Here is a 14,127-nt window from a genome sequence, read left to right as displayed (position 1 = left end):
ACACAAATACAGTCGTATGCAAAAGTTTAGGCACCCCTGACAATTTCCATGATTTTCATTTATAAATAATTGGGTGTTTGGATCAGCAATTTAATTTTGAGCTATCAAATAACTGAAAGACACAGTAAGATTTCAGTAGTGAAATGAGGTATATTGGATGAAAAGAAAATGTGCAATATGCATCCAAACAAAAGTAGCCGGGTGCATAAATAAAAACAGAAATATCACATCAATATTTAGTTGAGCCTCCTTTAGCAGAAATAACGGGCTATAGATGCTTCCTATAGTCTGTAATGAGTGTCTGGATTCTGGATGAAGGCATTTTGGACCGTTCCTCTTAGCAAAACATCTCCAGTTCAGTTAGGTTTGATGGTTGCCGAGCGTGGACAGCCCACTTCAAATAACACCACAGATTTTCAATGATATTCAGGTCTGGGGACTGGGATGGCCACTCCAGAACATTGTACATGTTCCTCTGCATAAACGCCAGAGTAGATTTTGAGCAGTGTTATGGGTTCGTTGTCTTGTTGAAATATCCAGCCCTGGTGTAATTTCAACTTTGTGACTGATTCTTCTACATTATTCTCAAGTATCTGCTGATATTGAGTGGAATCCATGCAACCCTCAACTTTAACAAGACTCCCAGTACCGGCACTGGCCACACAGCCCCACAGCATGACGGAACCTCTACCAAATTTTACTGTGGGTAGCAAGTGTTTGTCTTGGAACGCTGTGTTCTTTTGCCGCCATGCATAACGCCCTTTCTTATGACTATAATAACTCCATCTTTGTTTCATCAGTCCACAGCACCTTCTTCCAAAATGAAGCTGGCTTGCCCAAATGTGTGTTTGCATACCTCAAGCGACTGTTTGTGGCATGTGTGCAGAAAAGGCTTCTTCTGCATCACTCTCCCGTACAGCTTTTCCTTGTGCAAAGTGCGCTGAATTGTTCAACGATGCACAGTGACACCATCTGCAGCAAGATGATGTTGTAGGTCTTTGCAGGTGGTCTGTTTTTGACCGTTCTCACCATCCTTCGCCTTTGCCTCTCCAATATTTTACTTGGACTGCCACTTCTGGCCTTAACAAGAACTGTGCATGTGATCTTCCATTTCCTCACTATGTTCCTCACAGTGACCACTGACTGCTTAAATCTCTGCGATAGCTTTTTGTAGCCTTCCCCTAAACTATAATGTTGAACAATCTTTGTTTTCAGGTCATTTAAGAGTTGTTTTGAGGCCCCCATGTTGCCAATCTTCAGAGGAGAGTTAAAGAGAACAACAACTTGCAATTGGCCACCTTAAAAACCTTTTCTCATGATTGGATTCACCTGTCGATGAAGTTCAAGGCTTAATGAGCTCACCAAACAAATTGTGTGTTCCAATTAATCAGCGCTAGGTATTTACAGGTATTCAAATCAACAAAATGACAAGGGTGCCCAAATTTATGCACCCGTCTAATTTAATTCATACATATTGCACATTTACTGTTCATCTAATAAATCTCATTTCACTACTGAAATATTACTGTCTTTCAGTTATTTGATAGCTCAAAATTAAACTGCTGATCAAAACACCCAATTATTTATAAATGAAAATGATGGAAATATTCAGGGGTGCCTAAACTTTTGCATACGACTGTAGCTAATCAGCCAATCATATGGCAGTAACTCAATGCATTTAGGCATGTAGACATGGTCAAGACAAATCAAAGACAAACCGAGCATCAGAATGGGGAAGAAACGGGATTTAAGTGACTTTGAATGTGGCATGGTTGTTGGTGCCAGACGGACTGGTCTGAGTATTTCAGAAATTGCTGATCTACTGGGATTTTCACGCACAACCATTTCTAGGGTTTACAGAGAATGGTCAAAAAAGAGAAAATACCCAGTGAGTGACAGTTGTGTGGACAAAAATGCCTTGTTGATGTCAGAGGTCAGAGGAGAATGGGCAGACTGGTTCGAGATGACAGAAAGGCAACAGTAACTCATATGACCACTTGTTACAACCAAGGTATGCAGAATACCATCTGTGAACTCACAACACGTTGAAGCAGATGGGCTTTAAACGCGCCAGTCTACCAGAGTATTGTTGCTGACCATGTCCATTCCTTTATGATCACAGTGCACCCATCTTCTGATGGCTTCTTCCAGCAGGATAATGCACCATGTCACAAAGAACATGAACATGACAATAAGTTCACTGAACTCCAGTGGCCTCCACAGTCACCAGATCTAAATCCAATAGAGCACCACTGGGATGTGGTGGAACGGGAGATTCGCATCATGGACTTGCAGCTGACAAATCTGCAGCAAGTGCGTGATGCTATCATGTCAATCTAGACCAAAGTCTATGAGGAATGTTTCCAACACCCTTGTTGAAAGTATGCCACGAAGAATTAAGGCAGTTCAGAAGGCAAAACGGGGTCCAACTCTGTACTAGAAAGGTGTACCTAATAAAGTGTGTGTAGAACTACTGGATATATGTATTTTTCCCCCCACAAGCTATAGTTTATGTTTGTAATCTAAAAATGTATTAATTCATTTTAAATAATAATTGAAATAAAATACATTATACCACAAAATATTTTACACAGGTACAGTATTTAGGAAAATAAGAGTCAAAAATACCTAAAATGCTGTCTATTAAAATGTATGTATGTTAATTTTTTATGTGCATGTCTGCCAACATGTACATTTTAATAAGGTGATACCAGCCAATATTATAAGCCTGCTTTTATATCCACCAGGATCTAGTTAATGTCATCGTGTCAAGTGGAGTTTTGAGATCAAAGGAAAGTTCAACAGCAGTCTGGCTTCTCTAAAGTGTCACACAAGGATGCCCCTGATTTATTGCAACCACAGAAAATTTAAAAATGTATTTTTAATGAGCATGTTACATCCCACATGACTAGTCTCCCACTGCTCTGTGAGACAGGTACGACAATGCTCACTGAAGAACAGGAACAGTTCCTTAGAGGGCAACACCCCTGAGCCGCAAGCGATATGAAACACAGCACACAGTGGATGTTTTGGTATCAGACTGCACGTTGCCAAAGAAACACACGACTCTGCTTTGTGGTACTGTAAATTCATGTTGACTCATGCATGTGACAGCATTCCACACCATTGCCTCAAGGTTATCTCTGGCTGTATCACACAGGCTTCCCAGTGATCTCTTGGCTGCACTACAAACCTCTTAAGTAAGCCTATCCCTACTGAGATCTATTTGTATGGAAATCATTCTGCTCACTTTGTGAAGATGACCTAATCAGTAGGTACGCATGCATCTGTCATGTCTCAGTTATTGAAAAATTTCCTCAACTGGTATTTAGTGCTGAACAGTTTAAAGCAGGAAATATTACTATAAGGGTCGGGGACAGCCAGTTACTATAAAAGCAACAGTGGATAAATGAATCTGTGGCAATGTACTTTTCCCAATGCTGCATCAGCACACAGTTCTAAAAAAAGTGCAGTCAATTTCACACTGAGTGGTTCCTCTTTGAGCCTCTTCCCGGCAGTGACACAGTTTCTCTAAATGTATTGAAAGCTACAGCCAGCAATGGCAGGACAAGCATAGGTATAAAAGTATACCACTGTACACAGCACTGTTAAAGCATAATACAAATGCAGTCAGCTATGGCGTTTAACAGCAGCACAGTTGACTTATACACACTAACAGTAAACATGGGGTCAAAGGGCCTGACCTGCATCCACCTGCCATCTGTTTCACTTGTTGGCTCGTGTCCACCCACCCGGGCTATAATAAAGTTAATAAGCATTCTAGAGTGTCATAATGTAATGTTCAACACCCACTGCTACCTCTGGAGAGGTCTGTTACTATGGTATCCAGACAGGAAACTCATATAACCTTGTCAATCTGGCTCGTTTAGGAAAGCACAGCTGGGGGATACTACAACACCCTCGGTGCTTTCAAAAAAGATAAAAACAAAGAGCTTGGAAGATGACACTGTAGCAAAATATAAAGACACAGTAACTACTTTAACATACAAAATGCATCAACAAATATGTAATAATATCAAAATGTAACAAGCAGGCTTTAAATGCTGATTTCCTTCAATTTAGTGTCACTGTATATGTTACCTGTGAGGATATTATCGGCGTCAAGCTCCATGTTCACTCGGTTTTTCTTCGCTATGTGTCCCATGATCCACTTGGAGCGGCAGTACTGCTGAGTGGCCAGCAGCCAACGCAGTGACTCAGGGAAGATCCTGCCAAAAAAGATGGGGGATGTCCTCATTAATAACACATGAAAAATGAGTCAAAAGAAAATGAATCCTTCTTTTAAAAGGCTGCTTGAAATCTCTCTTCATCAGGGTTTGCCATATTAGATCATTTTTTGGGGGCAAACCAGTGTGCTATTTCAACACATTTTGAATTAGGGGAACAACAAACAAACACATGACTGCCAGCCATTGTTATCTCTCTCCCTTCTTTCATTTGTGACGCTCTATTATGTGGTAGTTGTAATGCATTATGTGGCACACATTCCTCTGAGCAGTCAGGTTTCACCTCGCAAAAATCTGTTAATGTGAAGATAGTCAGCAAAAAATCAATGCCACATTTGCCTCAGTTGGTTGAAATTCTCTGGAACATATGTCTATGAAAGTCAAAGTGCAGGATTTATGGTCTTGGTTGTTCTGGGCATAGGTCCATGCTTTTAAAATTCCCAGAATCCTCTTGTGAAGGCAGACTCAAGCTCGCTGATGTATTTGTGTATCTCAGTAGTGTGTGTTGTGAAGACAGCTCTATTTCATGTGTGGAAAGAGGCTACAGTGTTGGCTAGGTTGAGTTCACTGTCCAGTATTATCTGTGTAAAAATATCAGTTTCACCACCCGCTTCAGGTTCTATAGTCTTTTTCAGCCAGCAAAGCCACGATCACATCAAAGCAAACTGTTACAAAACCCCTCCACAGCTTCACCACCTAACTGCTGAGTGGTGAGGGGTATCTTCGTATACGCAATCCTTCCTATAAATCTTTTACAGCAGATCTGAGGACACTGGAAACCCCCCCTTTGTTCTTCAGGAACACCATGGAAGAAAGTGAAGGCCTTCGATAAAATCTATATTCTTGGATTTTCTTCTACTGGCATTGTAGACATCAGCAGTGCTGTGCCGCACTGTGCATCACCGTAGAATAAATGGAGGAGGATACGCGAGTATTTATTGCCTGAGCTTTAGCAAAACAGACTGCAGTCACGGTAGAGGTCACTGCAAAGGAGTTAACGAAAAGATATTTCATTCAGCTGGGAATACACTGCAGAAAAATGTCCTTGGAGGTAAAACATTCTCCACTTTTAAAGCAAGTCAATCTATGAAGGCATCTTTGGCTTAACAAGGTTTGATTTAGACTACAAAAACACAGGTTGTCTAGAATCAAACATGTATAATTTTAGTGCAGATGGCACTGCATATTTCAGCATTAGAAGGGTCTTGTGTCGAATTTAAAGTGAAAAACTTTAACAGAAAAAGAAAACCAAAAGATTGGTTGGTGCAGCACATGCTCCGGTCTTTTCCTTACCAGATGTAGGACAGCATCAGCAGGAGGGGGCAGATGATGACAGCTTGGAGTACCTGCCAGTCGCGACAGAGGTATGCCATCCCGGGCATCAGAAGCTGACCACCCAACATCACAAAACTGGCCACCATGGTCATGGAGAAACGGCACCCTGGCAGGCACAGCTCAATCCCTGGCAGAAAGAATGAAGAGGAGAGAAACAATACATGTGTTACTAGGTTTTCTGCAACAGAAAAAAAACACAAAATGGGCATTTTTGAAATTTTCAAAATGGCACATTTAGTCTAGTTATAACATAACTATTTGTGGAGAGAGTAGATGTTACTGACAAAAACTAACGTTAGCTTGCCAACATTGATCCGTTTATATTGAAGCATAAAAGATAAAATGGAACATGGTCAGCATATCTGACCCAACAATGATGTAAACAAGGAAGACCACATCTGACATATCTCAAATTACAAAAGGTTCTGCCAATGATATTAGGCTATGATGTAAAAATGTCAGCTAGGTTAGCACAAATGGTGTAAGTTCCCTTATTCTAAACTGCGTGAATACTACTAAATCTGAAACACACACGTCTCCATGGATGCATATACTAAATAAAATAAAAAATAAAAAATAAAAAGTAATACCTAAAAAGCATTTGGCTGTTAAATTTAATGTATGATTTCCCCTGTTTATTTTTGGACGTTTCCTCATGCTGACAGAGACATGCCAGAGTTCACCACCTCTGAGTAGGTGAGGCAGACGAGCCAGAACAACAAAACACACATAATTCTCAGGCCATCGTATGTTATCACCACTACTGTATTAATACTGTGACTTTTAACACAAAGTAACATTGCACATTGCACAATATTACAGCACTGGAGCCAGTGACACCACAGTTAAAAGAACATCCAGGAAACATGTGTCAAATAGTGCTGAAATATTCAGTTAATTAAAAATTTATCTAACAATTAAAAAACTGTATCAAAACATTATACATTTTTAAAACGTAGCATGCAAGAATACCACACTTTTTCTGGTTGCAGCCTCTCCATCTGAAGATTTGCTACTTTTCTTTTTTATATCAATATAAATTAAAAATCTTTGCTTTTTTGGACTGTTGGCTGGACAAATGAAGCTATTAAAAGACAAATTGTGATTGAACTAATTTACAAATTTATAGACTACACAATTAACTGATTAAAAACTATGTCCTAGTGTCAAAAACAAATACAAGTCACTTTTACAGCGCATGAGATTTTATGACATTAAATAAAGGCAATAAATCACCACGTACAGTTGTAGTTCAGAGACAGCAGACAGACCAAAACAGTAGGCTGCTGTGAGAGTGAACTAACTAGAAAGAGGTTCCTTGTACTCAATTCTTCTCTATCAGAATGTCACCGATTCATTCACCCAGCCATTAGCATGCACACCACAGTGGCAGCCAGTAACCACAGACAGTCCGGCCCTTTTGGTTACTGCAGTGTAGAGGACACATCAAACCATAGAAAGAAAGGAGTACTGTAATGCTGCTATTCACATACTGAGCAAATCTTTTGTCATGCTTCATTCTTCCCTTTTTCTTATAAATCACTATTTGTTGTCCTAAAGAGTCTTTTCTGCTGCCCAAGAATGTGGACAGTCTCCAGATGAGCCTTTCAAGGTGACATGGCCAGCATAATACAGTGGGTGTCGGCGGCCCTGCTTCATTCCAGTGGGAAAGACCGGAATTTCAATTAGGACTTGCCCCCTTCTGAGGACATGAATAATGCTCTCTGTTCACAGACACTATCGCAGCTGGAATGACAAAGCCAATGAGCTGAGAGCAGGGCGATGGGTGCAAGACCTGCTGAGTTTGAACCAACTAACCTCGAGATGCCTTCTCTGTGTGCTGCTGGGAGAAAAGTGACGGTTCACTGGTTCTGGACTGCATGGGATATGAAATCTTCGGTTATGTATAAGGCGTCATGTGCACTGAACAGGCCACTGCATTGTGACCAGAAAAGTACATCCTGTGGTGAGCTATGGAAAAGTGCTCACACACACACACAATATAGAGATATTAAAATAAGTGTGAAGATATGAAAAATAAAATAAAAATATGACACATGTTCTGTAGATGGAGCTGCAGAATGAGGGACCAGGGTGTGTAGAGAAGAAAAGAGGCCTGAGCCTCTTACTACTGCTGACCCTAATCCTCCGCAACCCCGTAGATCAGCATTCCCACAATAAACTGCTGCGGCCAGTGTTCTACTGACAAGAATTTACCAATAACTAATCTGATGTCACAACTCACCAAAGCATGCAAACCGAACATCGCTGGGGTGACAAAACATGTGGAACATACAAGCTATTTTAAAAAATGGATCCATTTAATTGCATTTGGACAGATACTGTACACAGCGGAAGTGGAAATGACATCATCAATGATCAAGCCAATAGCCAATTAATAATGATGATAATCCCCAAAGAAGCTTTGGCTGGTTTGCTGACTTTGGCAAAACAAGAATATGAATCACACTCTCTGGTACATGCCGCAGTAGCTCACTTAGCCGTCCGTCAAGTACACAGCTCAGTCAAGGAGGCCCATTGTTGTACAAGTGAAAGAGATTGGTTGACCACTAAAGGCACTCAGTGCAGCCTCTCCCTGTACCCACAGGCTAATGTTATGACCTTTTTTGGTCACATGAGGTCCAGATGGCCCCATACCATGATTTTACCACCTAGTCCTGGCCACTCTATCTGTTAAGTGTAAGTTAATGATAAGGAGAAATTTCTCTATAATGAAACATAACAGAGCTTTGTTTGCTCCAATTCATTTTCATGGCATAATTATGGTTTATTCTTAGTAGCAACTGCAGCAGCTGTACAGTCCAAGTCTGGAGCCTACAGGCTTTCTTGCAGGTGTCACAGGTGAAATGTAAAGTGCAGTGAAATATATGGAGTAGCCATCCTTCAGCTGTGTTCCCTCTTCTCCTCCCATCATCTTTTACCAACTGCTGTGACTTACCATGCCTCAACTCCTATGGTACCCTGGTTCTAGACCTCTGAATCATCGCCCACATCTCTGGTTCATTCAGGTATTAAAATAGTTCTGGTGTTGTGCTCATTAGCACTTTTTCCTCCAGCTGGACGAAAGCTACCTCCAAACAAGTCTTGCTTCGAAAAAAACAATGCACTTAGTAAGTTCACAGGCCTGGTTCGCTTTCATCGTCATGTGTGTGTTCTACATGGGGCTCAAAAAGACCTTACTGGGTAGGTTGCTTTATCAATACATTGCGAAAGCTCCACATCTTCAAAGCTGTGATCACAGATGGAAAGGCTTTGTGAGACCAAAATAAATTCAGGCATGTACAAATCTCCTGATGAGTTTTTGGAGTACTTTGTGTGAGTGACAGGCCAGTGCAGCATTGTCAGCAAACAGTGCTTCCCTGATAAGAATCCAAATAACCTTGGCATTTGCCTGGAGTTACTGCAGACCAAAGAGATTTTTGTGTAAAGGCAAATTGCAGCCTCGGTGCAACATAGTGACCACATTGGAGAAGAAATCAAACAGCGTGGGGGGAATGCCAAGCCCTGTTTAACCCACACTTAATTGGGAAAGTTTTTGAGAATAGGTCACACGGCTCTTAAAGGAACCCTTCACAACGTAATCATCCAAAAAGCAATGATGGAGCATGAAGAGACTTTGACTGACATGGTTAAAGGCCTTTGTCAGGTCATGAGTCATCTTCTCTGTTTATGGCATTTGTTTGGAGTTGGTGCTATGAGAATATCCTACTGATGGTAGATTATTGAGATTCTGGGTACATAGAGGCAAGAGCAAACTGCAGTTTATTTACGCTTACTCTGGCAAATAACTTCCGAAGGACGTTCCGAAGGGAGATTGCACAGTATTTCTTTCGTCTATGTTTTATGTTTGAAAAAAGGGTAGGGTGATTGTATTAGCACACAAATATCCTGAGGTATCCTGCCGTCTTCACCAAGCACTGAAAAGGGGCTATTGACTAAGAATATTGAGGTCATACTCATTGATTAGTCGCTTATCTGGAGCAGCAAAGAATGCCAGCTTGCCCCAAATAAGCCACAGGCACTTCCCTTTGAACTATGTGTGCTGAAATTCTCAGCAATCAAACCATAATTAAACCACCACCAGATAAGTATTTTCCTTGGTTAACATTTGTGTTCGAGTATATTTGTGTTTCCAAACTACTCCACCCCCCCGGCCCCCTCCCCTTCCCCTCCTACTTGCACATAGAAAGATCAGCAAAACCTAAGCTATTGGCTCTCCCGGAGATACCAAATGGGTAGAGTGACTGATACACAGCTTACACTCTGACACAAATGGAAGACTAAGTCCCAGATTAGCGTAACACACCAGATTTATCAGCCTGACCAAAGAAGAACTGAAACAACATTGATTTCTTTTCACACTCATCAAAAGAAAGTGCAAAGGTTGCCCACGATGAATCTGTCAGTCACTGGACTTCACTCAGTAATATGTGATAGGAGAGCTCGAGGTTATGTCATGCGATGTATCTCACAAACAGCAAGGGCTAAAATTATTCCCTGATCCACTTGGCCTATTAGAACATGAACATTAGGTCATCCAGCCTACCTTTAAACTGGGAAGTGGCCTCCTAAAGTAAAGACATAGGGGTAGAAAAAACAGAATCAGGATATACATCTAGCTTAATGTGTGTGTGGAGGAAGTCTGCTGAGCAACCAAAAACGCAAACTCTGCACAATAGGGAACTTTAACCCTGCTTGGGGGGGGGGGGGGGGGGCTGTACCTTATGGCATTTATCAGGACACGGCTAGAGTGGATCGTGGGGAAGGGTGAGGATGGGTCAACCTCACCTCAAGCTATATCACAGAGAATGAAAAGCATTTGTTCTATGTACACTGTCCATAGTCTAAGTCCCAACATGGCTCCCTGTATACTTATATCATCCTTTTTAGACCATTCACAATCAATAAAAAGTCTTAGTAAGGCATATCTGATAGCAGCACAAAATCTCTGCAGTGGTGAGAGGCAGACCTGGCTGCTGTCCTCAGGGAGGCATAGCCATATGATGGGAAATGAAAAGCTTATCTCTTCAGAGTCCAGATCTGGCACGCACTGACTCAGGCCAGACTGAGCGATATCCATCGATGGCATACACACTAACAGTTTAAACACCAAGAGCAAGACAGGTGAGGAGAGGTGGTAAGCAAACACAGCACGCTGCCTGTAAGACTGTCGCTATAAACAGGAATGTGACATTGCCGCAAAAGGACGCTATTTACACAGATAAATACACATAAGGCTTCCATCTTTCTGTACTGCCCCATTGTGCTGGAGGAGTGGTTTCGAGAGTAAGAGAGTAAGCACGTCATTACGGGAAACACAGGAACAGCAGAGAGGACAAGGCTCCCCAGGTCTGACCTGACAAAACACAGCATAAGCAGGAAGCATACATCACGCACCATCCTGTCTGAATGCAAGAGTATTACTCCGCTGTCATAAGGAAGGAAACACAGACAGCAGGGGAACACACATGACTGTACACGTACAATCTCACAAAAGACTGATTAGATGAGAACATTACCAAAGGTTTGGTTTGGGTTCTGCATGCTGAATACAATTCAAAAAACATTTTTTTCTATTTTTGAATGTTTATTTTACTTAGACACATTCTTAAGAACAGTAAATAAAAGCTGAGTATGGCACATAAGTCATTTTACAGTCACATGCTTTATTTCACTTCCAATCATATATTAGCATGACCTATCTCTACATGGTCCGTACATACACATACTGTACGCCAGTGCACTGAGTCATTGCTTCTACACCGCTGCATGGTTTGGCAATTTTATTTCATCTGCCTTTTCAGCCTCCTCCTGTATTAGCATTTAGATTTATATGAATTTTAATTGTTTTTTGTTGTTGTTTTTACACATATTCGTGTTTAATAAACCTTGTGTATCTCAGGCTTTGCCAGAGGGGTTGTATGCTCAAGGACAGTCAAGCTTAATTGGATTTGTTCTGCGGCATCACATGAGCAGAGCAAAACCAAAAAGTAAATAGTTAAAACCTTGAAAAGAGAGCCCTTACTGACCTACGGTAATAACTAACACACTTATACTAAGGGCAGTCACATTATAACTTTGACACACTTCACAAAATCTAAGTGCGATAATGCCATTTATCATCATATTATCCATACTTCCCTTCCCTGTCTAGTGTATGCAAAAAAGGAGTGACAGCAAACACTAACCACATTATCAATTCATGCTGAGTATCTGGGTGCGTCAGTAGCAATATAACCGTATTGACAAAAATAGAAGACCACTTTTTTTCTGTTACTTTGCTAAAGTGGGGTCAGGGGACATTCATCGACTAGACACGAATGTGATCCCTTTAACAATCACTTTGTTTGTCTCTCTCATCTTATATTGTCCGTTTCCCTCTCCTTTTAATAATGCAAGTCTGTGTAATGTGCTGTGTATTTCAGCCAAGACTCAATACAGAACCACTACTACTAAATCAGTTTAGAAAGCAAGGTCACTTTGGCGCAGGGGGCCAGGGGAGGGGGTAATATTCTGAGAAAAAACTAAAAAAAAAACTAATTAAAGTCACAAATTTATGAGAAGTTTTATTTATTTTTTATTTATTTCAGTTATAATACAAGATAAGATATGGAGATTTTATTGATATTTTATAACTTCACATGCTTAACACAGTAAGTGTTAACACAAGTAACACAAGTTTCCTATAGCTGTACATATTTATTATGCACCAGACCATTTCCTGTCAGCCTTGTCCATCCATGATATTGTAACAGAAACCAAATCTGAAGGAAAACTTGTTTTTACTGGAAGATCATAACATAAGATATGTTGGCTTGGCTAATTTAAGTGGCACCTCAGAAAATGTAAAATATCAAGAGAAAGGTAATCACACCTAGAAAGGAGACACCATCCCTTATTAAAAATGGAGTGACAAACAATTTCAGCTGACTATTTCCCCAAATCATTAGCGTGAGTTTGTCCCAGAACATCCACCATTAAAAACAACTTCTTCATTGTAGAGCGTCACATACAGACTAGTCATGAGCATGTATGCCAAACGTTACTGACAGAAAAATCACAAAGCTCTTTATGATGCATGCCCCGAGACTATGACAGAATCATGTGGTCTGTCTCTTTCTCTCTGTCAGTCTACTCTTTCTCACTCTGCAAGGCATCTCTCGCACACACCCATGACATGTAGAGGCCTGCCACCTCTGATTCAGACATGGAAAGTGAGCAAGAGCTCCACTTCAGATAAGTTTAGAGACATTTGTGCTATACTTTAAGGCAATTAAACAGACCTCCCAAAGTAATCATCCTGCCTCCCAACAAACTATAAAAGTTGCTTTCAGGGAATCAAAGGTGGGAAATTAAAAAGTTTTAGCTCACACATACGGACACACTTTACATCAGTTTGAGTTTCCTCACTTTAATACATAAATTCTTTCACCAAATTATTCAGTATGTGCACTTTTGCTACTGTAATAATACTGCTAAATGGATATTTGACATAAATAAATACTTCAGGGGGAAGAAGAAATTTATGTCTTAGAAAAGCATCTGATTTCATCCCTAAACAGCTGACGTGGATGCATGAAACAACCTCTGCAAATAAAAAGCGAGCTCTGGCCCACTGGCCCAGAACACAATCACCTTGTCTCAAGCTGATCGCAAAATTCACACGCACCCAGCGCTAGCCAGTTAGCATGACTCAGCAAGCTGATGTGCAGTGTGTGTTTGCATGTGAGGGGTTAGTAGGTGAGGGGTGGGGGTGGGGTGTTTGTTTACTGTAAAAAAAAAAGCAATGGTGAGCAACACAATGAAGCTGAGCTATAGGCACTATGAACCTTGCCTGGTGTTGTGATGCTCAAAAAGGCAAGCACACGCTAATGGAGCACTGTGGTATAAATAGCAGCGCTGCATCAGATGACTTTCTATAGCTGCTGGCTTTGCTGTTTTGCTGTGATGCTTTGGAGCCAACGTACAGTTGATCAATGTAGCAGAAAGATGCGTTCACCTACATGAAAGGGATTAATGTTAACATACAGAAACACCTCACTTTCACTTGTGGTAGTGGTGTAATTGTATCACACTGCCTCTTAGTCTGGCACCCTTCAGAATCAGAGGTGGAAAATCATGCTTTCTCCATCCGTCCCCTGCACATGTTTCAACATTCCTCTCAGTCTTTACCACTTTTTTCTACTTATATTAGTTGCTACTGTAGTTCCCATTCTTTCCCTTTGTCTGAAACCACACTGCCACCAATTCTCTTTACCCGTTTTTTTCTGTCTCTCTGTGGCAGTTACCATATATGCGTCAGCTGTCTTGACTTTGACAGGTCATCCTGGCAGAACGGACTATAGCTGTGGCAAATTGCTCTACGCTCTTAAAAGAGGCTCACCCATATCCTAAAAGCTCAGTGCGTCATTGCTTCAGTAAATTCTGACAAACCAAACAGAAAGATTGAAGTTATTGTTTTGTTATTTTCTAGATCCTAATTATGGCATACAATGGTGCCCCAGCCTTCAAGAACCATAAACTA

At 40.9% G+C, this 14,127-nt stretch overlaps 1 protein-coding gene across 1 annotated transcript in view; it reads right to left on the bottom strand.

The window, feature by feature from the left end:
• The window catches only part of LOC119902055 (solute carrier family 22 member 23-like), a 37,839-nt gene that overhangs the window by 11,617 nt on the left and 12,095 nt on the right, over nt 1–14,127 (bottom strand). The window contains exons 4-5 of the mRNA XM_038717950.1: nt 5,541–5,709; nt 4,102–4,229 (exon numbers count right to left, since the gene is read on the bottom strand). Of these exons, the coding sequence (XP_038573878.1) occupies nt 4,102–4,229; nt 5,541–5,709 (297 nt within the window). The remainder of the gene's footprint in view (nt 1–4,101; nt 4,230–5,540; nt 5,710–14,127) is intronic.

Source organism: Micropterus salmoides, unplaced genomic scaffold (genome assembly GCF_014851395.1).
Source record: "Micropterus salmoides isolate LMB-PRFRI ecotype aquatic unplaced genomic scaffold, ASM1485139v1 Ms_hic_scaffold_14, whole genome shotgun sequence".
Classification (NCBI taxonomy): domain Eukaryota; kingdom Metazoa; phylum Chordata; class Actinopteri; order Centrarchiformes; family Centrarchidae; genus Micropterus; species Micropterus salmoides.
The sequence above is the reverse complement of the archived record's forward strand: the minus strand, read 5'-3'. Positions and strand labels throughout refer to the sequence as shown.